Source organism: Bipolaris victoriae (genome assembly GCF_000527765.1).
Source record: "Bipolaris victoriae FI3 unplaced genomic scaffold scaffold_4, whole genome shotgun sequence".
Lineage (NCBI taxonomy): Eukaryota > Fungi > Ascomycota > Dothideomycetes > Pleosporales > Pleosporaceae > Bipolaris > Bipolaris victoriae.
In genome coordinates this window covers 144,261-171,144 of record NW_014575388.1, presented here as the reverse complement: position 1 = coordinate 171,144, position 26,884 = coordinate 144,261, and the positions used below count along the sequence as shown (strand labels likewise).

Genomic DNA, 26,884 nt, shown 5'->3' with positions numbered 1-26,884 from the left:
GTGTGAGCTCTTGAGCACGCCAGAATGTACCATTGGCGACATCGACGTTGACGGACAGTGACTTGTTGAACTTGTCATCGAGAACTGGGCGAAGGGAGGTGAAGACACCTTTGAAAGCTTCAACACCTCCGCCGAGGTCAAAGCGCTGTTCGCCTCGCTGGAAAAACGACTTCTTTATCATGGTGTATGCCTGGGAAGGCCACATGCGCATGACGTGATCAAGAAAGTTCAAGGTATCAATGCAGTCGTTGGACCACGCTGCTTGACCGCTCATGAACGACTTGAGGCCGATGAAGTCTACCTGGCGAGTCCAGCGAATATGGACAACATGCTTGTTGCCATTAGCGCCGGGTTTCGTAGGACGGCCTTGTTCTTCATCGAGGTCAACGCTGATGCGAGTGTCGTCACGATCTAAGCGCTTGGTAGACCATGCAAGTTTGTTGGTGTCCCAGATCCACTTGTTTGCCTCGCCCAGGAAGGACTTGACAGCATTCGAGTTCCAGATCTTCTTGAGCAGAACGCGCTTGGTATAGTCTTTGCCGTCGCCGGTGAAGTGAAGCTTGAGGATGTTAGTAAGGCAAAGAGATGTATTATGAGCCACGATTACTTACATCGTACTGGTGAACGACGGTGTTTGGAGCCTTCTCGACGTTGAATGTGTTGAGAGTGATACCCACGGGTTTGCCGTTCTGGTTGAAAGTCTCCGGACGCGCAGGTAGGTCGCTTCCAATGTTGACCTGGAAGCTATTGTCAGCAATCTTGTTTCATTACTAACAAAGAGACGTTCTGATAGGAGTGGTTGAGGAAGGAGATATGATCGACCTCAACATTGGGGGTGCTGATGCATGTGCGGACTGAGACTGGAAGGCATTTGTACTTACACCTCGAGCGGCGTACCAACCACGCATACCAAGGAACTCGGAAAGGTTCTTGAGGTCATTTGGGACCGTGTAGTCGACCACCTTCCTATCGCTGGGGTCGCGATTGCCGTCAAGGCGAGGGATGGATTTGGTGGAACGCTGAGTGAGGTCGCGAGACTGAGAAGCCGAGTCGTTCGACAAGTCGCTCGATTTCTTCTCGGCCTCAGCGCGCTTCTTCACTGGACCAGCCATTGTGGACTGCGGATGCCGTGTTAGTGATGCTTGCAACTGAGGTAGGAGAGTATGCCAGATGGGGCGACTGCGGTGATAGACTGATGCAGTACGCTTGGTGCAGCTCAGATGATATCAATACGTACCTTGCACGAAGACTGGCTTCGGTTGGGACCTGTTGTAGAGTGCGTGTTCAGACCGGGTTGCCGGCTGGATCTGGGGCAAGTCAGCGAAGTTCACAGATAGAATCTGAGCCTGCATGTGCTCCAGGTTATGCAAGTAAGTGGTGGAGTGAGACATACGATATGAAGATTTATGGAAGAAGTGTCGATGGCCTTTGAGAGTGGGGTGTAAGGCAAGGGAATAGAAGGTAAGGGAGGCAGAGGTGGGTAGTTATAGAGCAGGGAAAGCTATGGCCATGTGAGTGACAAACGGAAAGAGCAGGCACGGCGAGGGCGGCAGGTGACGGCGGGGTGAAAGCGGTGGCAGTGCGGCAGGCAGCGAGCAATTGCTTTGATACAGAATAGGCAATGGCGGCGGCGCAAGGTCCGCAGACGGTAGTGAAAACGACGAAAGGGGAAATGTGATGATTGATGAGAGACTTACCAGACTCTGCTGGGGCTGTGAATGCCACTTGCAGCGGTCGAGACTGGGTTGTTTGCAGGAAGCAGCTTGAGGCTGGCTCTTGTTGGTCTTGAAGAAAGCGGGGTGGCTGTTGTTGGTGCAGGCAGGGCTTACAAAGGCTGTGAAGATATTGGATGGGGATGGTATGAGCTTAGAAAGGAAGTGTGATGTTGTTGTGTGAGGAAGGAAGGAAGGTCGGACGAGTGGGAGAGCAAGCTTATATGGACAGAGGAGTTCGCTAACTTGGCGGGCACAAGATCCCACTGAGTTGGGCGGTGTTGACAGGTAAGGTCAGCAGTCTGTTTTAATGCATAGATTCTGAAGCTCAGGTGAGAACTGTGCAGTTATACCGTTGTTAATGTCGGTCAGTGACTAGTGAGAGAGTGCATGGGACATACAGGCACAAATGGGTCTTACGATTGTTCCCTGAGTAAAAGAACAACTCGAAAAAGGTAATATCGGAGTCAACTCTAGATGAGAAAGAAAATGGAGACGGTAAACGAATAAGTGATGTGGCACCCTTCTCCCAAAGATCGTCTCGAGGATGCTGTAGCTGTGTTAGGCTTGATGAGTGTGTGAAGAGTTACTCGCCTTCCCTCACTTGTCTATTCATGAGAGCAGCATCACGCATGCATATGTTTTTTGACTTGTGTAGCTGTCCACAATAACCTGGTGTCGCGGAACTCATCGCTGTCACTCACAATAGTAGTCAAGAGCTAGAACAATGAGTACGTCAACTCACTACGATGTCTGGTGCAGCCCCGGAGCACGTCCAGAAAAGGCATCATCTTTCATGTGACGCATTTCTGGCGTTGGAGTGGTCATGTGCACTTGGCTGCGGTGGAAATGCATCAAACTGTCTGACACAAACTAGACTGCCGCCATGCATCTACAGTCCGGGACGTCATCCTCCCCTGCCCATCTCTTCTTGCAGTACCTGAGATTGACACGATATTTTGCACATGATCAATTCATTCATCACATGCGCACACCGGTGCACCAGGATGGGATGCAGTTACGTCCTTATCCCAACGTATGTATATGTTTGCTATGAGAATCACATCGATGCTACGCTGGAATATTAGAAATGGCTAGAAAAAAAGCACGAGGAGCGCAATACACGAAATGGCACATCCCAAACCCTATTTCATTGATATTATCAGAAGAGCACCGATGACAGCGATGACGGAGATCTGACTGCAAAGATGCAAAAGAATGGAAAGCCTCTGAGCTTGTCTATTCGTGCCCGAAGAAAGCAGAAAGCTGCAAAAAACTCCTTTCCCCAGCCATACCTTCAGGTCCCAAATATTGCAATTTTCAAACAAATCAGCTCCGAGACGCAAAAAGGGCAAACAGAAGACAAGAAGAACAGAGATGAGCCTCACCACCCAGAGACATGTCGCGTTCGATGGAAGGATGTCTTTGCTCATATACACTTTTCATTACAAAAAGACCACATATGGTCTCCGTCCCCACCCTCCTTAGGCCCGTGGGTCAATCTTTCCAAGCATTCCCACACGTGTAAAAAAGGTTCGTTCGCATTCGCCAAATTGAGAAGAGAGATATAATATAAACGCCATCCTTATGCAATGCTAATTCGATAGCAAGTCCCATTCCAGTTGTTGTGGGCTCACATTCATCCTGAGCCCAACAGCCGCAATGCGCTCGCCATATACACGGTCATTTCACCTTCCGTGTACAAGCTCGGTGCGGCTTGTTTAAGTTCCCCAAGGATTTGCACCGGGCATGGCTGCGTGCATGGGAATGTGCCCGCCATTACCATACTTCTCCTGTATGCTTTGCAGCTGCTGTGCCGTTGTTGGCGTGGTCCCCCAACGCTGCGGTTGTGGTATGGCCTGGCCGGGAGGAACAGGAATGGCGGCCACATCTCGTAGCAAGCTGACGAGGCCGTCGGCCTTGAACCGCGTCTCCTTATATGTATGTGCGGGGGGAATGATGCTGAGAAGGAAATTGATTCCACGAGGAAGTGGTGGTGGACCTTGGGCCTGTCCAATAGGTGTAGCGCCAGCGGTAGCGAGGTTGCGGCGCGCAGCATCGAGACGGCGACCTGCAGCACCCTTGAGAGGCGACTCACCGCGAGCAAGCTTGCGGGGTTGTGGTACGTCCTCCACATCCTCGAGTGGGCGTTTTGGTGAGTTGGTGACATTGTGAAGGTTGTTCAGGTGAGGGGAGTTGGCAATGGCAGGAGACGCAAGACGCTGTTGTTCAACGATGGGTGGTGGCTGTGAAGGTATTACAGGAGCAGGTTGCTGCTCTTCAACTGAGGGCATAACCGATGGCATGACTGGTGCCATAGATGCTGGCATGACCGGCCTCATTTGTGTGCGGGGAGAGATGATGTGGCGGACGGAAATGGGGTCGAAGGTTGAGCTTGCGAAGCGTTGTGAGAAGCGATGTAACTGGGGATCTTCAGGGAAGAGGGTTGCCATGCGCTGCTCGAGCTTAGTGATTTGAGCCAGTTCACCAAACTGAGCCTCGTAATCATGGAAGAAGGCAAAAAGGGACTTGGCTCGATGGACGTTTTCCGGCTTGGCTGTCAGTTTCCCAACGACAGTTTCAAAGACAGCACGAGCGTCTGTGAAAGTTAGTACAAAAAACAAGTGAAAAACAACAAGGTTAGAAACTTACTGGTTGAGTCATTCAGCTTGATCAAGTGCTTGATGTACTCCAACGCAAACAGCTCATCTTCTGGAAACAGCTTCATACCGCGCTCGAAAATCTTTTGTGCAGCTGGCTCCTGGTAACAGTGATGTTCAATGAGTGCACTAGCTACGTAAGCCTCACTGAGCAGCTTTCCCTTTTTGCGAGCCTCAGTGAAGATACCACGGAAGCCACCGACATCCCCCTTTGGATCTCCCTTGCCCTGAACACGACGCATTGCACGCATGAGCGCTATCCATGCATACGTAAGTGTCTTCTTGAGGTTTTGGGTCTGGGCATTATATCCGGCAGACATGGCTTGGAGCTGGTTGTTGAAGGCGTCTTCCTTCTCCTTTAATCGCCGTGCAGCAACGACCTCATCTTCGTCATCTGCGTCCTCGTTCTGCTGCGCGATTGCGCGCGCAGCCTCGTCGGCAGCCTTTTGAGCTTCAAATTGCTCCTTTGCTCGCGCAATAGAGTGCTCCTCTCGCTTCTTGACCTGTGCTGTAAGATCGTAAATGGTATCGAGGAGCTTCTGATATGGTTCCCGCACAGCCCTGCCCTTGGCGATGATGCCAGCTTGGCCATCTTCGAAGTCGGTACGCTGCTCGACCTGGCTGGCTTTCTTGAAAGCAAGCAGGCAGCTCTCAGGGTTTGCCTCGATGCCGTCATTGAGAAACTTGTCACCTTCAGCCTGCAGATTGTTCTCATAAGACCATTCAGCTGCTTCGTACCATAGCTCTGGCCAGAAACGAAGGGCCATCAAGGCGTTTTTGTAAAGGTGCAGAACACGCTTGTTGTACAGTTCACGGTTGTCGGTTGCGCATTCGAGTGGGTCACTCTTCTCCCATTGGATCCAGTTTTTCCACAACTTGACCTGGTTCATGTACTCCTCGTAGCCATCGAAACCGGCAGCAGGTGGAAGTTTGGGCAAGGTAGTCCGGATGACACCTCTTGTGATATTGTTTTCAAGAACGTTGATAGCACTGCGAGCAGTCATGTATGCAGGCGAAGTTTCCTGTAGTTGTTTGCGACCCTGTGACGAGATAAGCTTGCGGAAGCGAAAGGTAGACTATGAGGATGCTTACCGAAACTTTGTTCATGCTCATCTCAAACTTGTCATAGTCTCGCCAAATTTCTAGAGTAGCGTTGTGAGGAACTGATACGGCACGCTGGTAGACTTTTCGCAAAGTGTCCATCTTTTGCATATCTTGCCAGTTGCTGCCACCAAGAACGCCAGGCCCAGTCTTAAGCATCTCGATGTAATCAAGCCATAGCTTACCAGCTTGAACATCGATACCAACTGAGTTCAGGACAAACTCATAGGCTTGGGTGACTGTCTGGCGATTCTGCCCATTCTGGTCAGTGGTGAGATTGAAGCGGCGTCGGATAAAGTCAATGTAGGCAGAGTATATGCCAATGTATTGAGCCGAAGGAATCGAACGGCCAAAGAGATGCTCGACTTTTGGCAGCTCGTCGAGTTCAGTTTCAAACTGAATATACTCTACCCATTGCTCGCCCTGACCATGTTAGTGGAATGACTTGAAATGCTCACTGCTATGCATGCTTACTGCTGAAGGAAAGACCTTGAGGAAGCGCTCGAATACAGCTCGGGCATCGTCATGCTTGTGTCGCCTGCGGTGCTCCTCAATTAGACTCAACCACGCTTCGATGTCACCACGCGGATCTTCAGCAATGCGATCTTCGAGAATACCAACTCGATCCTGAGGAAGGCGAGCCTTTGGCAGAGAAGCAGAAGTAGGTGCCGGAGTGGCTGGCGCTACAGAGGGACGGGCTGAAGCAACATTCAAGACGTCGGGGGTAGCTGGCTTAGTAGCGTCTGGGACGGGCGTACTGCCGTTAGGAAGAGAAGCAACAGAGGGAGCAGGCTCATTGACAGCGACAGGAGCAGAAACAGATGCAGGAGCCAGGTCTTGTGCACTATGTAACTGTACATCTGGGTTGGGAAGTGTATTGTTTGGTGTGTTTGTAAAAGAAGGCTGAGGCGACTCAGCGTCTCCCGTAGCTCTCAGCAGTGTAGCATTCGCCTCTTGCGGCTGCGCAGCGGACTCCTCTTCCTCGTCCTCGCTCTCGTCGACAAACCCACCCACAGTGCGCGGTCGCTTAGACTGCGGCGCTGCGGACGCCTCTGCAGGAGCCTGGGGAGGCTGGGACTGCGACCCATGCTCGCTCTCGGTAGTTGGCGGTGGAGAATTGGCGCCCGATTCTGGTGGCGCGGAGCCAGACTGTTCTGAGTGTGCGGAAAAGGTCGCGGTTGGGTCGTATTCTTCCTGGCCCGTAGGCGCGTCGGGCATATTGTAGCCGGCTGAAGGGTCGTACTCTTCGTCCTTTTGCGCCTCTAGGAAGGCGAGCTCGGCCTCGTCCGCCATCGACATGGCAGGATGCGAGCTGTGCAAGGCTGTTAGAAGTGGTCGCTGAGGAATGGCAGGCGCAGGATTACAAAGTGCGTGGACGTGTCGGCTGGTTTGCAATGGATTTCTTTGTCGCGTGGTTAGTTGTGCAAGCAATGCGCTCCAAGATGCGCGACCGAGTCAAGGATGGACTCGAAGCTCTTCAGATACTGTCGGCAGCTTCGAAAATTCGGTTCTGGGTATTTTCGAGACGTGCGCGATAACAGAGGGGATAGTGCGCCGTCGGGCGTGGTCGAATGGGCGCGCCGTGTATGAGGTGAGGGTGAGCAAAGGTTGCGAGTCGGCGATGCGGCCTGTTAGCGGAGGACGGAGCCAGACATGCTTTGGCCTTGGCACCGGCCCTAGTGGGCAACCGCCAGGCACCCGACCCATGTCATGGCTCAGGTACATCCACACTGTCCATATTGACGTCCTCCACATGCATCTCCTGACTACAACTATGGAAATTTGTGACTCGCCGTGACACGGTAATTGCTGCGCCCTATACCGCATTCTCCGCCCCTACCGCCGCACTCACACGCCCAGCCGCTGCCTCCACTGCGCCTTTCACCTTCACATAACCCAGCATGAACCCGCATATATCCCTCCCACGGCCCACGGGCGGGCCCTCCAACTTTGGCTCAATGCCCTCTTCGCGGCGCAATGAAATCAAGATGCCGCGCTTCTTCAAGCGCATGTTCAAGTTCCCTCAGATGGACTTTGAGATGGCCGCATGGGAGATTATGAGCCTGATAATAGCGCCCAAGAAGGTGTTTCGCCAGATATTCTACCACGTATGCTACAATATATGCCCCTACATCTCCGATGCACCGCTGATGGCTCTGTAGAAACAAACAACAAAGACATACCACCGACCCGACCCATCCTTCACATATCTGCTCTCCTTCTTCCTTACTCTCACCTCCCTCGCCTGGGGTTTCGCATACGCCGATGGTTTCACACAGACCCTCCACATAATGCTCGTTTTTATTTTTGGGCACTTCTTGCTGCTCTCGCTTGTCGTAGCCACTCTATTCTTCTTCCTTGTAGGCCGATTACTGGGCCCAGACAATACACTGCTGCCAGGCCGACGAAGAGGCCTATACAACCTTGGCGAAGACTCTGGCAAGGAAGAGCTGGAGTTTGGCTACTGCTGGGATGTGGCCATTAGGGCTTTCGTACCAGTTTGGGTCTTTCTCTACGTTGTGCAGTTTATCTGTATGCCTCTAGTAGGAACGCAGCACTGGTAAGACGCCCATCACTATGCGAGAAAGCTGACGCTGACATACCTCAGGTTCTCACTCCTCCTATCCAATACGCTCTATCTACTCGCATTGAACTACTACTTCATCATTACCTTCCTGGGCTATAAAGAGCTGCCCTTCCTACACCACACAGAGTTGTTACTAGTACCAGTTGCCGTCATGGCTATACTCTGGTTTGCATCTCTTTTTGGTCTCAACATGTCAACCCATTTTGCCCCAGTGTTATGGACAGGAGCAAAGTTGCGCAAGCATGTTTGATTACTGCTAAATTTGAAAGCGGATAGATCAGGAATCGAGACGCAACCCAGATACACCTGAGGCGCAGCAACTTTTCATCTCCAAAATTCGCATCTTTTTTAGGCGTTGGGCGTTAACTAATTTCCATCATCACCAAATTTTAGGGAGCAACTCATCATGGCATTTTCAGCGAGGTAGATGAATGCAATCTGTATAATTACAAGTTGACCTTTTCTGTGCTGATACGATAGACATATCTTCTGGAAAGCTTGAAATAGTCTTGTGACCATTCTGGTATCCATGCCCGAGGCCCATTCGCAACTAAAGATTTGCAACAAGAGTGACACCTGAACTTCAAGAGTCAATATGTTGCCGCCGCATCTACAAAATTGGACTTGCATCTTGTATCACCAACAAAAAAAGAAACCTTGCATCATATGTATACTCCATCTACGACGGTTGTAGTCGTCAGTGTCAAGTTCATGGTCCCCAATAGTTAACTGGACGCTCATCACATGTTTACAAGCAAGATGACCGTAACAGTCAGGGAGAACCTTCTTTTATCTGAAAAAATGGTAATTTTGAGTTCTAAATATAATACATAAACTAATCGAATTTTTCGATGAAGAAAGTAAAAAAAGAAAAAGGAGAGTGTGTTCTCATCGTCGCCAGAACTGAGCCATACTACACAGCTTCGCTAGAGTACCTGCGAAGGAACAAGGGTTTGAGATTTCCTTTCTACTGGTAGTTGGTAGTGGCCTTGGTAGTCTTTCCAGAAACCAACTGGACATCCTTGACAATGACCTGAGAGCCGAGGTCAGAAGTGAGCCTGACCCAGGCAGTGTCAGTGCCAGTACCGCCGTTTCCAACGAGGGTGAAGAAGTTGTTGATGTTACGAGTAGTGGGCTTCCAGGTGTTTCCGTTATCGCCAGAGACCTCGAGCGACGCAGTGTGGAGCTTGGCGTTCATGACGGTAGCGGCGAACCAGTACTTGGATGAACCACCGTGCATGCGGATCTGGAGGGGATCGGCGATGGGGCACTCGACGTACTTCCAGTCCGAGTGGATCATGCCCTTGTTCTTGTTGTCGAGCTTGGAGAACATGTCAGGTGAGAGATCCAGGTGGACGGAATCACCTCCAGTCTTATTGGTGATCTGTTTGTGTTGTTAGTGTGTTATCCTCAGCGGGGGGTTTTTTTTGCAAGGGGAGTCTCTCACCATAGCGATCTTCTTGGTGCCCTGGTAGTCGATCTCGACGCAGGCACCGCAGTGGTAGGAGCTGTTCCAGATCACTTCGGAGACGCAGGTTGAGCCATCAATTGTGGCGGGGAGGACATAGTCGACGAAGGCGCAGGCTCCGCCTTGCCAGCATGATTCTTCTCCGCAGCTCTCTCCATACCAAGTGAGGTCTCCTTTGAAAACCTGTGAATAAGCCGATGTGGCAGTAGGAGACGGGACGATAGCGAGAGTGCTAGTAGGAGACGGGATGATAACAGCGGTAGGAGTGTTGTCCGGAGCAGGAGTGTTGTCCGGAGCAGGAGTGTTGTCCGGAGCGGGGGTGTTGTCAGGAGCGGGAGTGTAGTCAGGAATGGGGGTAGCATCCGTGTCAGGAACGGACGCAACAGTAGCAACAGGCGAGGAGGCTGCAGGAGAAGGTGACTTGTTGTGAGCGCCTGCGCCCTTAGCATGACACTCTGCAGGACGAGCCGCAGCAAAGGACGCCAGAGCCAAGATGGCTGCCGTGTAGGTAGAAGTGAATCGAACCATTTTTGGAAAGATGGTGTACTTGTGGGGAAAATAGAAAAGAATGAATGACTAGGATAAGTGTCGAATGAATGAAAGAGTGGGTGAATGAAACAACCAAGACTGGAGAGAAAGCTTGATTATTCGCTTGGCTTTATAAACAATTCACGATGTGCTCCTTGGTCTCTTGGTGATTACCAGGACGGGAATGCTTGGGGTCTAGAAGCGAGATGTGGGGGCGCAAGCCCCTGCAATGCAGTAGCTAGTCGTTTCATGTTTACCGCCGATTACTCGTCATCTTCTGGCCACAATCGGGTACGTATCGTGGAATTAAGTTGAAACACGCCCACAATCGATATCTTACGGTCCGATTACCGAGTGCACGGAACGGCTTGTGGGAACTTTGCGGGTTAGGTCTTATTGCATCTGTCTCATGTCTTCTCCGCTGCTTCCAGATGGCAAATTAAAAACGACCTTGCTTTCATTCAAGTACCGTGGAATTTGCGACGGCACGTATTGAGAGATGACAGGTCTCGGGTGGGGAGTCGGGATCTGACTGCGTAAAGGGTAGAGACCAATGCGTGGACTATATTGATCCTATGCTGTTCGTGTTCGCTGCAATATCTATGATCTATGCTTATCTTTTGTCTGCTTTGCGTAACTCCTTTCCATCAGAGTCGCCAGTTAATCGTACGAGGGCTTACACAGTAAGTAAGTCTCACCAGCCCTAACCCAGTCCAGTGTATTAGTCAATGCTGTGTAAGGCCCAGAGGTCGACTTCATATCTCGGGACAAATCTCCGGGTCGGACATTCGGCGCCTCTCGTGCACGAAGTTGTGGAGAAGTTATTTTTAGATGTGAAATTGGAGAAACAAAAAAGAATGATGTCTTTCGTGCATACAAATGTTGGTTGATGGCAGAAAAGGATCATGTACTGGAGAAATTTCGACTACCGTCATTATCCCTGCTGACTTGATGAGATCAAAGGTTCCTCCTAGAACATCGAACAGAAACCTTGATCCGAAGAATGAGCCATGTATTTCCATTTGCAACTATAAGAATGAAACCAATACATAGTTACTTGCTGTTCCTTTTTTGCGATGGCTCTGTGTTACGGAGTCGATAGGCCTCAGCTACCTGGGTATACGTAGTGCCTTGGCTCAGATCTTGTATTTTTGTCTCTCAATCATAATTATTCCACTGATCATGAAAAATACACTACCTTTGAAACTTTGCTGTGCTTTGCTGCCTTTGTGATTTGGGTTATCTGGCTATTGCACAAGCTTGTGAAACCGACGCTCAGAATCACAAGCTGCTAGCTGGTGTTGTAACAATGTCAATCAAGAGTCCATGGAGATGGAGACGCTTCTAGCGTAAGCTCAGCCAGTGCTGTATGGCATGGTCGCTCTTGTTAGGTTGCTAGCTCATCCACTTTGGACCATGAAGGAAAGAAAAACGAGAAAGAGAAAGTGAGATCTGACACTCACTAAAGATTTGTTGGGCATTGCACATGGCCTGTAGACTATACGGATCCATAGGGGTAGAGAGATCTTTCAAGGAACAAGGGGGACTTCCCCCAGGTTCGAAACTCTAAAATACTTACATGAGAAATTCGGTTTCACCCTTGCACAGTAATATTCTGCCTCTCAACAAAAGAAAATCTTACATACTTAAAACGGCTCAGCTGCCCCATAGCCTGGCCTAGTCATCCACAAATCTTCGAAATTGCTCAGCAACCATCTCACTGGGTTTGGACTTCCCGGGTTGAATCTATGGGGAACCTGGTTGCTATGGAGAAACACCAGATTCCGAGCTGATATTGGCCCTCGAGGGGTCATAACGTTTTGCAACCACTTGATTCCCGCTTCGTCACTGCCAAAGGATGATGCTCTGAACTTGGCCTCTGCAGCCTGGAGCCATATAGCAGCAGTGCCCTCAATTTCAGTCAGATGCTTGTCAATCTAGTAGCAGTATAGATCGCGCCGCCCTGCCATGGGGTCGCCGGTACCGCGCTACGGTCTACCTAGCTGTCCATTGTTCCCAGCTCCGTTGTCGTTCCAATTGAAGCTAGTATCGAACTCGCGTAACGTCTGTTCCATGTACTGCGATGAATCGACGAATTTGGGCCAAATCCAGCTGTTGCGCATATACGAGAATACCGCAGCTGTGTTTCGGTGCATCTTTCGTGTGTTGAGGTTGTTATTTTCGATGTCGGATGAAATAGTGTTGCCAGCGAATAGATGCTCTTTTCTACCGTTCATACCCTTATCGGCCAGTGCGAGACCACCAGGGTTGTGGTCGCCCCCCTAGGCCGTGGGTCATTTCGAAGAAAAGGGATTGCTCAACCCATCTATTGGCGGCGTGCGGAGCTACTACTGCCGGATTCATTCCGATGAGGACATTATCCATCCAAGCCCGTAAAGGACTTGTGTAGCTACCAGGAAGTGGCCCATTGATAAACCATTCAACGAAGATTGGCAACATTTGTACCTCGTAAATATGCTCAGCTTATAGAAGTCAGTACAATGATGTTTTAGCCACCGGATGTGCATGATGCTAGAGAGAGGGAAACTTACTGACGTATTGCGAGGCGTCTGTCTGGGCAGAAGTAAGTTTCTTTACTGTCACTGGATATGGACCAGTGTTGCTTCTGAAGCCGAACCACTTATTCACGCCGCTTTGTTTACTTGCCGCGCCGCAAGACTTGTAGGTTCCGCAAGGAAGGAACTGCCTCCCCCAACCGACATATTTTGTGTCGCGCTTTTCCAGATGATGCGATTCAGTTTCGTTCCCAAAAATTTCACCGAACTGAATGTCGCCCTTGTCAGGAGTATCAATAGGACAACTTGCTCCCTTGCCGTAAGGATCGAGCCAACAGGAGTCAGCACGCTTTTCGAGACTCTCACGATCATCATCGCCACACAACGGACATGGAGGAATATCACCGACGTCAATAGCCCCTGGGCAGTTTAGTCCTTCCAATCAAGGCACTAAAGGACCATAGACTTTAGCCCTCTTCGCAAGTTCGCTCGTGGTGTTCCTGCTCTTGCCCTGCGTTATTGATGAACGTCTTCTAGAAGCATGCGCAGTTTGCATATTGCTTGAATCATGCTCGGAACCTCGCTTCTTAGAGAGATCTATACATGCTGGCTCGCCACCAGTAGGATAGAGTTGAACATCGTCGATAGGCACAATAGGAAAGGGTGAGTTGGGAAGGGCCCAGCTGAACTCAGATGGAGCGTCAATAGTCACATAGAGATCAACTCCAGCATCCACGCCGTAGCAGAACGAAGACTCGCTATTTACCTTTAAATCTACGTAGAAGGTAATATAGCCGTTAGCTATAAGATTAACAGCATAGCTGTTAATTAGAATAAAGTCTTTATTAAAATCAATGCTAAATATTATAGTTAGCTTAACATAAATAGTAAGGTAGCCCTTAAGCGTAAGGCTATAATCGAACTTAGGCTTAAGCAGGTTCTGCGTGCCTTTCTTATCTAGGGTTTTGGATGCTTTAGGATCCTATTCGTCATTTGCGACTAGATAGGTCTGCCTAATATCCCATGATACCAGCTTAACTTTGCTTTTAAAGTTAACCCCTAATATCGCCTGACCTTCGAGTCTTCCGAAGAGCTTAAAATTTAGGCTAATAGTGATGATGCTGGGTACTACGAAGGCTGCACGGAACTTGTTAGTAAAGAACATTATAATATCGCTAGTATTAAACATGGCAGTAACGGCTGCGTTGATAACGAACTTAGTATTTACGTCGCCTTTAGTACGGAAGTACAGGAATGAATCGCTAAGGTTAATGAGGGTGCTAGGATTACTAAGTATAGTAATAAGAGTAAAGCTATAATTAACGTCAACATTAACATAACGCTCTGCATTTACTTCTAACTTAGCGGCGATATCAGGGCAAGTTAGTCGCTAGTTAATAATCTTAAGAATGAAATCGTCGGAGTACGTGTGGCTGAGGTCTAATCCGTTAGAGACACCATTGATGATACCCTTAAGCCAGTCAATAATGTCACTGTCGAACTAACGCTTGTGGAGTTCTTCTTTGGAAAGCCCCCAAAATGCGCATCGTCTCGCCATTCCTCCTCCAGCCAACGTTTGTGATTGCCACCTACTTCTTCCAAGCTTCTCTTTCGTCGCTTACTACTAGCAGTCTTGTTCAAGGTGTTGTTCCAATACTCTGGTTCGTTGCTGAAGTCGATTCTCATTTGAGTGTTGCCAAGATCGCGTGGGACTCTCTTGAATTGATAGTCGAATGTCAGGACATAAATAGGATCGACCACTGTCATGCCGCGCTTCACTAGGTGGTGAGGCAAGCCCTAGTCTTTGCTAAGCTTAAGCGTCTTTACCACAGCATATTTGCCCGGTCCGCAGCTAGAGGGCATCTCGACAATAGTACCAGGAGCTTAGTAACCTAGGTATATCTTTTCGCAATTGGATGATTCGCTTCGATCAGTGCACATCATTCTCATAGTGTGCTACCCCTCAGACACTGAACCGAAATAATCGAAAACCTCCTAATGCGAGCCATCGCGTTTATCGAGGGATACTTATAGGGCGTCTAGACTCGTTAGGACAACGAAGCCAAAAGGTGCGTTATCAGGTTGCTCTGCGAACAGTACAGTGTTACTTCTACCATAGGTAAGATCTGTCTTAAGGTTAAATTCGGTATCTGCTTCAGCCTCGGGCGGAGGATTGCTGAAGAGAAAGTCGAGCAGTACTGGCAAGAATGGAGATTTTCCATCTGGTGGATCGCAGCAGTACGTCTGTTGACGATCAGAATGCCAAAAGCCGCAGTCTTTACCCTCTTTCATACAGGGTAGTTATGGCCACTTGCCAGCCAGTGTCACAGTGGTTATCAAAGCAGTTGCCAGGCTTACCGTGCCAGGCGCAATTCTTCTACCCTTCTTCTTTGTTGCAGCAGGGTTTGCGTTTCAGATTCTTACTACACGTATCGTACGCCCATATCATCTCATTATAAGTCCTAGGGCAGGAACCACCGCAGTTAGTCCAGCCACAATCGGGCATTAGTGCTTCTGCCTTACAACTATAGAATTTGCGGCTATCTATACATTTGCCCCAGTCACCGTACAGAGATGATTGTAGAGCTACCTCGTCGGAATGGCATTGACCATTACACCATGGCTCACCGCCTCTCCATTCGCTAGAGGTTGTCAGTGTTTGATGTTCAAGGACATGTCGAAGTTGAAACTTACCAGTCTTCTGCTTTGGGGGCTGATGCAAGTGGACAGCATAATGTGGATATCCTGAAAGACCCGTCCAGGAAATCTTCGTCCTCGCATTAGGTTTATGTAACAGCAACCTCACCTAGTTTACAGTCGCCAACACCACATTCTGTGACTCTATATTGACCTTCACCAGCATCTTGCTAGTTGTCTGCTGTAATTGCCTTCTCAGCTCTCGCTCCAAGCTGCTCAAGATATATAACCACCTCGAGGGCATTAAGCTATTTTATGTCTAAATCAATAGCCCAAATAAGTATGCTGCCAAGACTAAGGGCGTTAAAATATTTAATCTTTTGCTAGAATGTCTCGAAGTCGTCATACGACACCTATTAATCACCACCCTACATGATATATTTAACACCGTGTTCTTTATTATAATACGGTGTAATGTTGTTCTCTTTAATAATATCTATAATCTCCGAATAAGAGAGAGTTCCCGAACTGTTACATAGTATATAAGCCAGGAGAAGCACCACCCTTAAAGGGGCAGCCGGGCTGCGAACATACAGGATTTGCCAGCTAGACTAACCAACTATACAAGCCGAGCCCTATATTGATCTTTTCAGGGTCTACACAATTCCACCATAGAAGGTCTAGAGCTTTACTAATCTCGGTAAGGTTCGTGTGCGCAAGAACCTAGGCTCCGATAGGATTTTCACCATCCCAAACACCGTGCAAGTCGTAAGCCATAACGTTGACAAAGTCCGCAGCTTCTGAGCTAGCCTTGATGTCAAAATGTCGCATATACTGAGCAATGAGCCTTAGAGTCAGTATCTCTTTTCCCAAATAGAGCGATTGTCAGACTTTACTCACCTAGTAACTAGTAGGAGCTGTAAAAGAGATTTCTTTATAAGAGCCACCTAACTTGTCAAACTCTGCACGCATTTCCTTCATAAGTTTAGTAAGATTTTCGCCGTCATCAGGATTCCCACCACGGTCGGGAGCTCCCGGATATTCCCAATCCAAGTCTACACCATCGAAGCCGTAACAATTAAGGAAGGTAAGGAGCTTTTCTATGAATAGTGCTAGTTTAGTAGGTATTAAGGATAAGTCGCTAAGCACTGGCTGCCATATCGTGTTCTCATTAAAGGTCCAGCCTCCTAGGGCAATGAAGACTTTAGGTGCTAGGTTCTTTTGCTTGAGACTAGCGAATTCAGTAAAGGTATCTGTGGAGAGAGGTTTGCCGTCGTCCATAGGAATAATATCGTATGTGCTTAGACGGATGTACCCAAATGAGTAGTATATGTGAGTCAAACTGCCGACTGGAATGTCTTGCCTTCTCATGCCAATGCAGTTCTTCTGGCAGTTCCACGCCTCGTAGTATCTAATAATGCGTTTTTGAATATTACCGCCCGATACACCACTATTAGGCTGTTCGCAATTGCTCTGAAAGCTCGTTTCCTCGTTATTAGTAATCTTGCAAAACTTATCTATTATGCTATATAATCTGAATTGACTGTAATAGACGTTTAGAAAACATTCCTTATTAGGGGGATCCGAATTACGGCCGCACTCAGCATGAGCATCGCAATTACTCCAGCAAACATCGTTAGGGGACTAGCTATTTGTTCCACAAGACTTCTCTCTAAAGCCACAGTATCCAAATTTGGCGCAATAAGCTCCGTTGCTGCAGGGTTTGTTCTCATTGCAAGAGTAGGGATCGTCTGCTTGACATGCACTGAGGCCCGAGGGCTCGAAGCCAACGTTTGGGGACGTCGCTGGAGCTCGCGCATTTGGGTTGATATGTTCATCAAGCTTACATACTCCCTCGGTAGGCTTGATCTTGGCGACTACATCGTCTCGATGGTAAAAGGCTGTTGGAATCGGTAGACAGATAGACTCCTGTATTGTAGCATCATTGGTTGCCCGTTGATGCTTATGGGAATTTTTGTGGTAATGACCATATCTGGGAGAGGCTGTTGTCGTGGTAGCCAAGAGAAGGCGGTGCCAGAAAAAAGATGACAAGTAGACCATGGTGGGCCACCATGGGCAAGCAGAATGCTTCCAAATCCCTATGTAGTTAAAGGAAGGATTAATCAATCAAAGAAGCTAACTATCTATGTACGAAGAAAAAGACAGAATATACATTCTAAATTAAGTCATGTGATACCACACCACAATATGTCTCCCACTCACAGTATGATTTCAGTCAATGTACATTTAAGCGCAACAGTATTAGACACCGAAAACTCCCATTCGATACTTTTTATTTCGCTTCTACGCGCGTGATTGGATCGTTATTTCAATTGTCCTTTGCTAGCAGTTGTCCAAGATTCCTGTAGCTTAATTTTAGTGTCATTCTTCTGCATTTTCCTAAATGTCATTTACTTTGAGCTTGAGAGACAAAGAAGGAGCCCATTTATAAACATCACGATTGGTAATGCACTCAAAAGGAACATAGAGTCCTTGCGCCTTGATCATTAAAATTGAGCGGGTAGGCATACCGTTAATAATTCTTGGTTCTCTCGTTATACCTGTGATCACTATCGAAAGTTTATCTCTCAATCTTTTAACAACAAGGCTTGCAGATCTTCGATTCGTAGATACTAGCGTTCCTCTAGATGGATTTAAATATAGAATTATCAATCCTGACCACAAGCCCCTAGTTATACTAGTTAGAGATTACAAACCTAATAATCTACACCTAAGGATGCTTACCACGAAAGGTCTTGCAGTAGCCGCAACGACAACAATGGTGTTCAATAGAACAGCCAAAGACGCATCTAAAACAGTTATAGCGCTTAACGATATTAACACTATGCGGCGGCGCTGAACGCTTAACAGCCTCGACACGCTCAACAGCCTCAACGTGCCTAGGGTTATAAGCGGCTGTAAGGGAGAACGCGCTTAGAGCGAGGGAGAGAGTAGAGACTACCAAAGTAGAATTTAGTACTAAGACTTATATACTTAGATAAAAGGTAGGTTTAGCTTACACTTCATGTCTATTGTTAGAAAGATTCCTTTAAGACGAGTGTTTGAAGCAAAAGATATAGTAGAATGTCAAGAAATTCAATTTGCTAGTAAAAAGAAATCTCTTATTCTTCAGTAGCAAGCCGGCGAATTTATATAGGGCCACGCTTAGTAAGCTATTACTAGAGTGTGCCGCGATTGTATTTAGTGCTAACTCATCTAATATCCGTCTTCAATATACAAACCTTAGCAGGAAAGTGGCAAAACTTAGAAAGAAAACTTTAATTGATTATCGGCTGGAGGAGGACCGATAGGATAGGATAGGATATGATAGGGTTCGCTCTACTCGGTTTCAGCCGCGTTTTCTCCACAGCAGGCTATTTAGTTTCTCCCCGCTTATGCCATAGCGGTAGCGTAGATGAATATTGCAATAATAGAACCTCGCCCCCAATCTAATGCCTAGAATAATATGCATAGATTCCTTCTTGTGCGCAGCCAAAAGATATTTAAGGCGGCCTTTAACCTCCTCGGCTATATTAGAGCGCAATGTCGGACCTGGCACTCGTGTATCCATAGTACAGTTAAACAGCGCTTATTAAAATAGCATCTCCCGTTGCCGAATAAAGCCTAACACATTTCAGGAGGCCTGGCTTGATACATTCGCAATATAAGCAACATCGCCCACCAGGTCAGTATAACCTATACTTTAGGCTAGTACAATAGAAGGCAGGGTATCTATTAGCGGCGGACAAAAAGACGAAGACACATACAACTTTTTAGGACGCAGTTATAGGTCCTTATAAAGAGTCGTATACTTTTAAGACGCTGATATATCTATGCCATATTCCAGAGATTCCGCAAGTAACTTATCAAGGATACGACCTTCTGGCAATGCGACTAAAGTATTACTAGAGTCTTCTTCCTAGGACTCTCTATCTATAACGGGGTCCGTTAAGAGCGTCGTATGGGTCCCCACTCTCGAGGATGCAGCTATTAGATTCGTTCTAAGGCTTTTTCGCTAAGTCAGCGAGGGTTGTAGAAGGCTTGAAGGCCCATAGTAAGCTTTCGAAATTTAGCAATAGTACTATGATATCATAGAAGTCACATACATACCTATCGTCTTATTTCGTAACAATCGTCTAAGTGTTATTATAATGGTTTACGAAAGATAAGATGCTAATCGGATAGCCCACGCCCACACCTCCCACATCCACCGCGCCCGCAATCCCCGGTCCCACACACCCCGGTACAGTTGTCGGTTGCAATAAATGGTACGTTGTCGGTTTTAAGTACATCCATTGTTGCGACGACACTTTGGTGTCTCACTACCACCGTTTTTATAACCAGCATTTCGCTAATGAAGGAAAAAAAAGCGGGTGATACGTGCTGGACTATTTCACAACTTTACGGTATTGAGCTCGATACGTTTTACAAATGGTAAGTTCCGCCTTGCGAAAGTTATTCAAATTGTGTTTTTCTTTTTCTTTTTTGGTCAGTTTGCTAAAGTCATTGGCGGATGTTTACAGGAATCCTGCTGTCCAGAACGATTGCGCGACGAATTTCTGGCCCGATTATGCGCATTGCGTTGGGATATCTACTTAGCTTTGCTTTCTGCGTGGGATTGGTGTTGAATGTAGCGGGGGTGTGTAAGGATTGTAGTCTTTTTTTTGTACGAGATATTAAGGTTTGGAGTGAGTATGCGGAGCAAAGGGAATGGTATACATCGCTACACTTAATTTGGGGAGAGGAGTAGTTTCCATTTACCCAGCTAAATATGAGTGTTAAAAACCACGTCTTGTAATTACGCTACTTCACATATCCAGTAGAAAACGTGATGATAGCGACTTGGTTTGACGTCGTTTCCATCAAATATCTTCACTACTACCAAGTTGACCAATCACGCTCCACCGCCTCCTGCCACGGCCCATTTGTCTCATTCTCCGTCTTCCCATGCGCCGTCTCATACATCTTTATACCCACAAACGATCCACCCGGACCCTCTGTATCGCTCTCCTGCATCGCATGCAATGTGACCTGAACCGGCGACAGGACTGCCGGTTCCCCTGCCTCTTCCGCAATCGGAGCATACTCTTCCTGCGGAATAGGGTCGAAGAAAACGCGGCGAACAGGCTGCTTATCCGTGCGCCAGTTGGGACCTTGGTAGTTGAACAGACGGCCATGGTGAAAGTTGCCGTAGGGGTCGTCAATGTAGCTTGGCACGAAGCCAGGGAGCCCTCCAGTACCAGTGCTGCCTGAAGCCTCGACTGCTTCGATTTGGCGTACGTAGTCGCCCCGGCTGCGCTTCTCCTCGCGATAATGAGTGATGCAGGCTGAGTCGGATGCAGAGTCTTCACTTGGAGCAGGGAGAAAGTATATCTCTAGACGAAAGGGATAGGGGTAGCTTTCCAGCGGGGTACCGCGTCTGATGGCAGCTAGGAGCTCGTTTGGCTGGACATTTTCTGCATTCACGTCTTTGTGCGTAAAGTACATGGCGAAACTGTAGAGTGGTGGAAGCGGACATGTTTCTCTGCCTTCGAAAACTATCAATGCCTCCTTTCCCGTGTGGTCTGTGAATGGGAGGACGTGTGTCTTTATACGTTGGATGCGGCCTCGTGCGCCCATGCCCCCTCTGCCAACGAATCCGCCTCCATGTGCTGTCATGGCGGGCTTGAGTAGGATGAGAGTGGAGTCTACAGTTCTGATCTGAAGGAGGTAAGAGAAAGGGATGTTATATAGTCCTCGTGGTTCCTGTAGCTGTGGTGTTGTGGTGATGGTGCTGGGATACTGTACGCGCTACGTTCTACGTACGTAGCTTTAGCGAGGCTCGCTAGCGACTCGTCCTGTGAGCAACTTGATTATCTGTATACCCTTACTAGAGTTCTAGCGTTTGTGTTGTATTAGGACCGTACAAGTAGCCTAATGATGAAACGTTGCAATATTGTTAAGGTTATCAGCATACTGGGGAAGATTGCTTTGCAAGTCGAAGTGAAGGGGCTTGTGCATTTGATATGTGCAAGCATTTCCACGACTAGTTTGAAGCCACTATCTAGTAATGTCTTCTCCTCAAAGACGATATTTGTCTGGCTTGGATCATCCCTTCTTGACTTACGGTAGTTTGTTAAGTTACAGCTTGTTCATTTGAGTTCTTTTTCTTGCCTTGTAAGACGTCATATTTTTTTTTCATATGCTAGCTTTATTGCAGCTAGAGCAAGTTCTTATGCGGGGGCTTACTTCTCTCATGGTCCCTGCGTTGTGGGGTATTTGCATCATTTGTATACCTCCCTGTACTTAGTTCCGACCCTGTGGAAAGTTTTCCCGTACCGTGCTTACTGCCTGTGATTCTGCGCACAGACACGCTATGTTAGAGCGTCGGTTGTTCTACTGGGCTTCAACGGCTCCAACATACGGTAATATCTGGGACTACTCCGCATTCGGTAAAAATAGCCTAGTAGATTGTAAATTTGGTAAGTGTAGACATACCTTGTTGGTCTAGTATTGCGTAGCATAGGTAAGTGTAATGGCGCGTCTATTTGCTTAGATTATCATATGTCGTCGTCCTCTTGAGTTTCTCGTCCTATTAGTACTCTCTTACCACATGCTCCTTGTCTGTCAGCGCTTCTTCTTCTTTCTTTCTTTCTTTCAGTAAAAACTATGAAGCGGCTTCTACGCTTAGCCCAGATATTTCCGGCACCCACGCTACGAAACCGCCGATTGTATAGCCAGCACGTTGTTTCACCGCATATCTCCCGAAAGTCACCAAGGGTTGGCATATACTTCATTGCGCTTCTCGCGTTGGCAAGCACGGCTTTCTACGCCGGTTCTCAATCACGGCCCATAGCGGGGGCAGCATCACAACAGGCGACGGTTACAAAGCAAAAACCTCTGTATGCGAGTCGAGCTGAGTTGGAAAAGGTGCGTCAAAATATCAAAAAGGCGCTCACAGAAACATATTGAGAATCAAGGCTATCGCAGAGTTGGAAAACGAATTGGGAAGTGATGCTATTACTACTGATGATGACGAACTGCGAAGGCATGGCTATTCTGAATGGTCTACGATCAACATTGAGCGCATGCCCGTTGCAATTGCGTACCCAAAGTCGACTGACCAGGTGTCGAAGATTGCAAAAGTTTGCGCACGCTTCAAGATTCCGATAGGTAAGGCACATCAAAGTGCTCGATTGCACAAGTGGAAGAAGCTGCTCTGACTTGCAACAATGTGTATAGTTCCCTACTCTGGCGGGTCTTCTGTTGAAGGCAACTTCTCTGCCCCGTACGGGGGTATTTGCATCGATTTCGCCAACATGGACAAGATAGTGGCCCTTCATGAACGCGATATGGACGTTGTGGTACAGCCAGGGATCGGGTGGATGGAGTTAAATCGGCAGCTTAAACCAAGTGGTCTTTTTTTCCCCGTAGATCCTGGGCCCAACGCGATGATCGGAGGGATGGTGGGCACAAGCTGCTCGGGTACAAACGCGGTCCGCTATGGCACAATGAAGGACAACGTCATCAACCTGACTGTTGTGTTGGCGGATGGCTCAATAATCAAGACGCGACACAGGCCGCGAAAGACTGCTGCGGGCTACAACCTGACCAGTTTCTTCGTTGGGAGCGAAGGTACGCTCGGCATCGTCACAGAGGCCACGCTCAAGCTGGCCGCGATTCCAGCAGAGACCAAGGTGGGCCTTGCCACGTTTCCCTCGGTGCGCGACGCCAGCAATGCCGCCACAGCAATCCTTCGTGCAGGTATCCAGATGGGAGCCATGGAGATCATGGATGAGGTACAAATGGATGTGGTCAACCGCGCCGGAGGGACGGACAGGAAGTGGGAGGTGATGCCCACAATGCTGGTCAAGTTTATTGGCAGCTCGGGCCAGATCGCGGAGACGACGCGCCAGTTTAGCAAGATCGCAACTAGCAATGGCGGAGGCACGCTGCAGTTCGCCTCGACAGCCGAGGAGCAGGCGAGCCTCTGGGCGGCGCGCAAGCAGGCACTGTGGTCGATGCTGTCGCTGCGTGAGGGGGACGAGGAGGTGTGGACGACGGATGTGGCGGTGCCCATTTCACGGCTTCCTGAGCTCATTGACATGAGCAAAAAAGAGGTGGCGGCACTGGGGCTGTTTGCTGGCATCGTTGGCCATATTGGCGATGGCAACTTTCATGCGGCCATCTTGTTTGATGGGCGCAATGCGGAGCAGCGAGCGCGGGTGGCAGGATGCGCCCAACGCATGGTTGCGCGCGCGCTGGAGATGGAAGGCACATGCACGGGCGAACATGGCATCGGTATCGGCAAGAAAGGTTTCTTGAAAGCGGAGCTGGGCGCGGGCGGAATTGCCATGATGCAGAAGGTGAAGGAGTCGTTGGATCCACTCTGGATCATGAACCCGGGCAAGGTCTTTGACCATCCGCTGGAAGATAGGCCAGTCGGGCACTGAGGGCAGCGCAGGATTCTTGTTTACATCGGAATGAAAGAGCTCTGTACCAATCAGGACTCGTTCCTGGTGTTATAAAGTTTTTTTTGGTCTGCGATGTGAGTCGGTAGCAATCTCGAGAGCTATAGTAGTAGTAGTAGTAGTAGATAGTACTGGCTACTATAGTTGGCGTGATTCTGCTTATACTGGGGATTTCTAGGTCCAACCAACGCTGACTGGCCGGGTAGAATACGATTGCAGACGTGGTGTACTGCTGAGCCAGAATTCTCAACTTGCTCGTGTCCCAACTGTCCATGGATACAACACATGTCTCATTCCGTCCCAATTCGGTAGCAGAGTGCCGATATTAGACTCCGCTGGCACCCCGTCACGTGTGCGGGGATCTATCCACCTATCAGGCCTTATCAGACCCATCTTCAAAGCCCCCGTGAATTGTTTACCTAGTTACGTACTATACTCTTTCCTCAACACCCACCATGCACTTTCGTATGGCGAGGGTAGAGACCTGCCACATCGCATCTTGACTGCTACATATGTTCAAACACGCTCGGAGCAGAGGTACGTACGTCATGACGCCCGGGGTGCGACGCCGCAACTAACTGCCGCCCTGCAGATGGCTGCGGAGCCTGCCGGCAAAAAGTAAATCATCACCGCCGTCCAGTTTTGTCTTGTGCACAGAAAAGCTGATATTCAAACCATCACAGCGCATCAAATGCGATGAGACCCGGCCTCACTGTCGGAACTGTCAAGGGCGCAATGTTCAGTGCCCCGGCTTCGCTCGCCAATTGCGATGGAAGACAGCGTCCCTCACTTCGGGAGCTGTCCGCAAGCACCCGCGCAAGTCGTCAACCATACAGCACTTATCGTCTGGCCCCTTGGAAGGCTTTATGAAAGCGACCGCTGGACCCCTGAGCCCGGATCCGTTTACCTCACAGCTCATGATCTTCGACCAAAGTTGGCGACAGAAGCCTACCATGCACGCCAACGCCCATGACAGCCCTTTCGGCCATGACCAGGCCTCATTGCATTCTCCGCCCGTCGCAAATGCCACTAGTCCTCAGATAAGCACCCTTGAATCGCGCCCCGCTGCCGTCAAGGAGGGCAAGCAACGGCATGAGACCAACGTCGCTTCACCCGCATCCCCGCTGGATACTCGTGTGTTGCAACAACCCGTCTCTCCGCAGAGTTCCACAATGTGCAGTGACTATTTACATCAGGCCGATATTGATTCCCCTGTGCAAATCCTATCATCAGATGACTCTTCTTCCCCTCACATGGCAGCGTCCAGCGCGTATGAGCTTTTTGAAGATATGTCGCCTTCCACACCAGCCTCTCCAGACACGAGGATAGATGGTGGAGGAAATCAGCACCCGACTCTGGTGCTTGATGCTATCGAATCTGCGCTTGGGCTAACATCTAGCGATACTTGGCTGTGTGGCACCGAGCAGCAATCTGCTGACGACCCGGACTTCCATATAGACGCTGCGGCAGCACAAGTTGGCCAGCAATGTGTCGATTCCGACAATCTAGTCTTGGCGAGTACATCGTGGCAGCGCAACATCTGGATAGATGCCGAAACCGAGAACAACTTGACGGTGCACTATTTTGATAACACCTGTCAGATAGTGTCGTGCTTCGACTCTCGTCAAAACCCTTTTCGCAAAGACATACCACGGATAATGCTCACCTGCGAATATCTGAACGACTGCATCAAAGCTCTGTCCGCAGCACACCTGGCCAATTCGATTCGCGACATGGACAATGTCACGTTACGATACCAGACCAAAGCAATACGAGGGCTCATGTCTGCTCTTCAAACGCTACAATTTCCAAGTCACCACAAAAGTAGCGATAATGGCCTGTCACGCGTATCGGCCGCATTCGCACGATATCAAGCGCTATTGGTCGCCCTGCTACTTGCAAACAGCGCGGTAAGAAGAAACCATAATTTCAAGTACATGGCAACCTTTTAAGACTAACATATTTCAAGGCTTGGATTGATGCTTCTGCAATTGGTTTGACCCATCATCATGGCGCAAGACTGCTTTTCCAGGCATGGTTGTCCGACGAAGGAGTCCACGATACGTCAAAAAAGCCTGTCGCACTGGATCGTGAACAATCTTTCATCATAGGCGCCATGGTGCACCAGGAATGCCTGCTGTCCATCATTATCGATCAGCCTGTTGAATCACTGCAATACTTGCTCCGTTTTGCTACGCTTGTCCAAGAACAAAGGGTATATCCCCATCCCTTCACAGGTATCAGTACTCCGTTGTTTGTCTATCTTGCTGAAAGCCTTGCACTTGTTAGGCAAAAGCGGAATTTGATGTCTCGGGAAGAACGGGGGTCTAATTTTGATTTGCAACTTTCCCAAAGAGTCAGGGAACTGTACATGCTCGTCCTAGCTCATCAACCTCCTTTGGTAACATCTGTGGATGACACTCAGGATTTAAACACGCCTCTCCCCCATCTGTTCGCCGTGGACGCGATGCTCCGCCTGGTAATTCTGTTGGAGCTCATACAAAGTTTTCCCGAAGTCATCATAGGTGATGCACCCACACGCCAAGTGAGGCAAACAAGCCTAGACCTCGCCATCGCAATACTGACTATCGCGTCCGACCTACCCGAACCATCTGGTGCGAACAACATGACATCCATCCCCCTTCTCTCCGCAGGTAGCGCACTACAGTCTGCCGAAAGCACTCCAAGGAACATCCATCAGGGTTACGACCTCAGCGCCAATAGCCTTGATGGGCTCCGTGGCCAAATAGCTGCTTTGATGCACCGTCCTGCTACCCTACAAATGTGGCGGGATCAAGTATCATGGCGCGTCGAGCGATTGCACTCTCGCGTCAGCGTAGCCCCCGTGAAACGGATAAGCGCAATCTTGGAAGCAGTCTGGCAGCAAGCAGACAAGGTGGCCAATTCCGACACATGTACATCAAGGAATATGGTCCACTGGATGGATGTTATGATTGAAGGACGACTTGAAACGTTGTTTGGGTAGGTGGGAAGTCTTTGTCAGCCCGCATATCATTGGGCCCAGGTCAGCATCGGAGCAGCGATAGGATCCTCTTTGTATTATTACCATAAATATTTGAATCAATATAGATACTAGATAGGCATATTTGAAGGGGCAGTCACACGACTACTACAACCTACCTCCCGCTCATCTCTGTGTGTGCATCAGCGAATCTAGGAAATGCTCAGCCCTGTACTGCATTATCAACCGATACGTAAAGCCGA

General features: G+C 48.8%; 9 protein-coding genes across 9 annotated transcripts; 3 read left to right on the top strand and 6 right to left on the bottom strand.

Annotated features, from left to right (window-relative positions):
• Positions 1 to 3,433: 3,433 nt before the first annotated feature.
• COCVIDRAFT_85956 (hypothetical protein) lies at positions 3,434 to 6,772 on the bottom strand (the record flags this gene model as incomplete). The annotated part of the gene is made up of 5 exons (XM_014706254.1): positions 3,434 to 3,934; positions 4,022 to 4,311; positions 4,365 to 5,412; positions 5,465 to 5,896; positions 5,948 to 6,772. The coding sequence occupies 5 exons, from the start codon at positions 6,770 to 6,772 to the stop codon at positions 3,434 to 3,436; spliced, it is 3,096 nt and encodes a 1,031-aa protein (XP_014561740.1).
• Positions 6,773 to 7,461: 689 nt separating this feature from the next.
• On the top strand, positions 7,462 to 8,310 carry COCVIDRAFT_11748 (hypothetical protein; the record flags this gene model as incomplete). The annotated part of the gene is made up of 3 exons (XM_014706151.1): positions 7,462 to 7,581; positions 7,636 to 8,033; positions 8,082 to 8,310. 3 exons carry the CDS (start codon positions 7,462 to 7,464, stop codon positions 8,308 to 8,310), a joined length of 747 nt encoding a protein of 248 aa, XP_014561637.1.
• A 717-nt stretch (positions 8,311 to 9,027) lies between these two features.
• COCVIDRAFT_33332 (carbohydrate-binding module family 63 protein) lies at positions 9,028 to 10,056 on the bottom strand (the record flags this gene model as incomplete). Its single annotated transcript, XM_014706253.1, has 2 exons — positions 9,028 to 9,444; positions 9,508 to 10,056. The coding sequence occupies 2 exons, from the start codon at positions 10,054 to 10,056 to the stop codon at positions 9,028 to 9,030; spliced, it is 966 nt and encodes a 321-aa protein (XP_014561739.1).
• A 1,646-nt stretch (positions 10,057 to 11,702) lies between these two features.
• COCVIDRAFT_11746 (hypothetical protein) lies at positions 11,703 to 14,435 on the bottom strand (the record flags this gene model as incomplete). The annotated part of the gene is made up of 8 exons (XM_014706150.1): positions 11,703 to 11,935; positions 12,056 to 12,338; positions 12,406 to 12,539; positions 12,609 to 12,992; positions 13,032 to 13,373; positions 13,647 to 13,932; positions 14,079 to 14,369; positions 14,400 to 14,435. The coding sequence occupies 8 exons, from the start codon at positions 14,433 to 14,435 to the stop codon at positions 11,703 to 11,705; spliced, it is 1,989 nt and encodes a 662-aa protein (XP_014561636.1).
• Positions 14,436 to 16,109: 1,674 nt separating this feature from the next.
• Positions 16,110 to 16,490, bottom strand: COCVIDRAFT_22301 (glycoside hydrolase family 18 protein; the record flags this gene model as incomplete). Its single annotated transcript, XM_014706183.1, has 1 exon — positions 16,110 to 16,490. The coding sequence occupies one exon, from the start codon at positions 16,488 to 16,490 to the stop codon at positions 16,110 to 16,112; it is 381 nt and encodes a 126-aa protein (XP_014561669.1).
• Positions 16,491 to 18,558: 2,068 nt separating this feature from the next.
• COCVIDRAFT_85931 (hypothetical protein) lies at positions 18,559 to 18,798 on the bottom strand (the record flags this gene model as incomplete). The annotated part of the gene is made up of 1 exon (XM_014706252.1): positions 18,559 to 18,798. A coding segment is annotated over one exon (240 nt), but the record flags the coding sequence as incomplete, so codon positions are not given.
• A 1,289-nt stretch (positions 18,799 to 20,087) lies between these two features.
• On the bottom strand, positions 20,088 to 20,867 carry COCVIDRAFT_11744 (hypothetical protein; the record flags this gene model as incomplete). Its single annotated transcript, XM_014706149.1, has 1 exon — positions 20,088 to 20,867. One exon carries the CDS (start codon positions 20,865 to 20,867, stop codon positions 20,088 to 20,090), a length of 780 nt encoding a protein of 259 aa, XP_014561635.1.
• Positions 20,868 to 21,857: 990 nt separating this feature from the next.
• On the top strand, positions 21,858 to 23,641 carry COCVIDRAFT_85720 (hypothetical protein; the record flags this gene model as incomplete). The annotated part of the gene is made up of 3 exons (XM_014706251.1): positions 21,858 to 22,118; positions 22,169 to 22,361; positions 22,431 to 23,641. 3 exons carry the CDS (start codon positions 21,858 to 21,860, stop codon positions 23,639 to 23,641), a joined length of 1,665 nt encoding a protein of 554 aa, XP_014561737.1.
• A 530-nt stretch (positions 23,642 to 24,171) lies between these two features.
• On the top strand, positions 24,172 to 26,645 carry COCVIDRAFT_33329 (hypothetical protein; the record flags this gene model as incomplete). Its single annotated transcript, XM_014706250.1, has 5 exons — positions 24,172 to 24,196; positions 24,252 to 24,277; positions 24,343 to 24,991; positions 25,136 to 25,569; positions 25,629 to 26,645. The coding sequence occupies 5 exons, from the start codon at positions 24,172 to 24,174 to the stop codon at positions 26,643 to 26,645; spliced, it is 2,151 nt and encodes a 716-aa protein (XP_014561736.1).
• Positions 26,646 to 26,884: the final 239 nt, after the last annotated feature.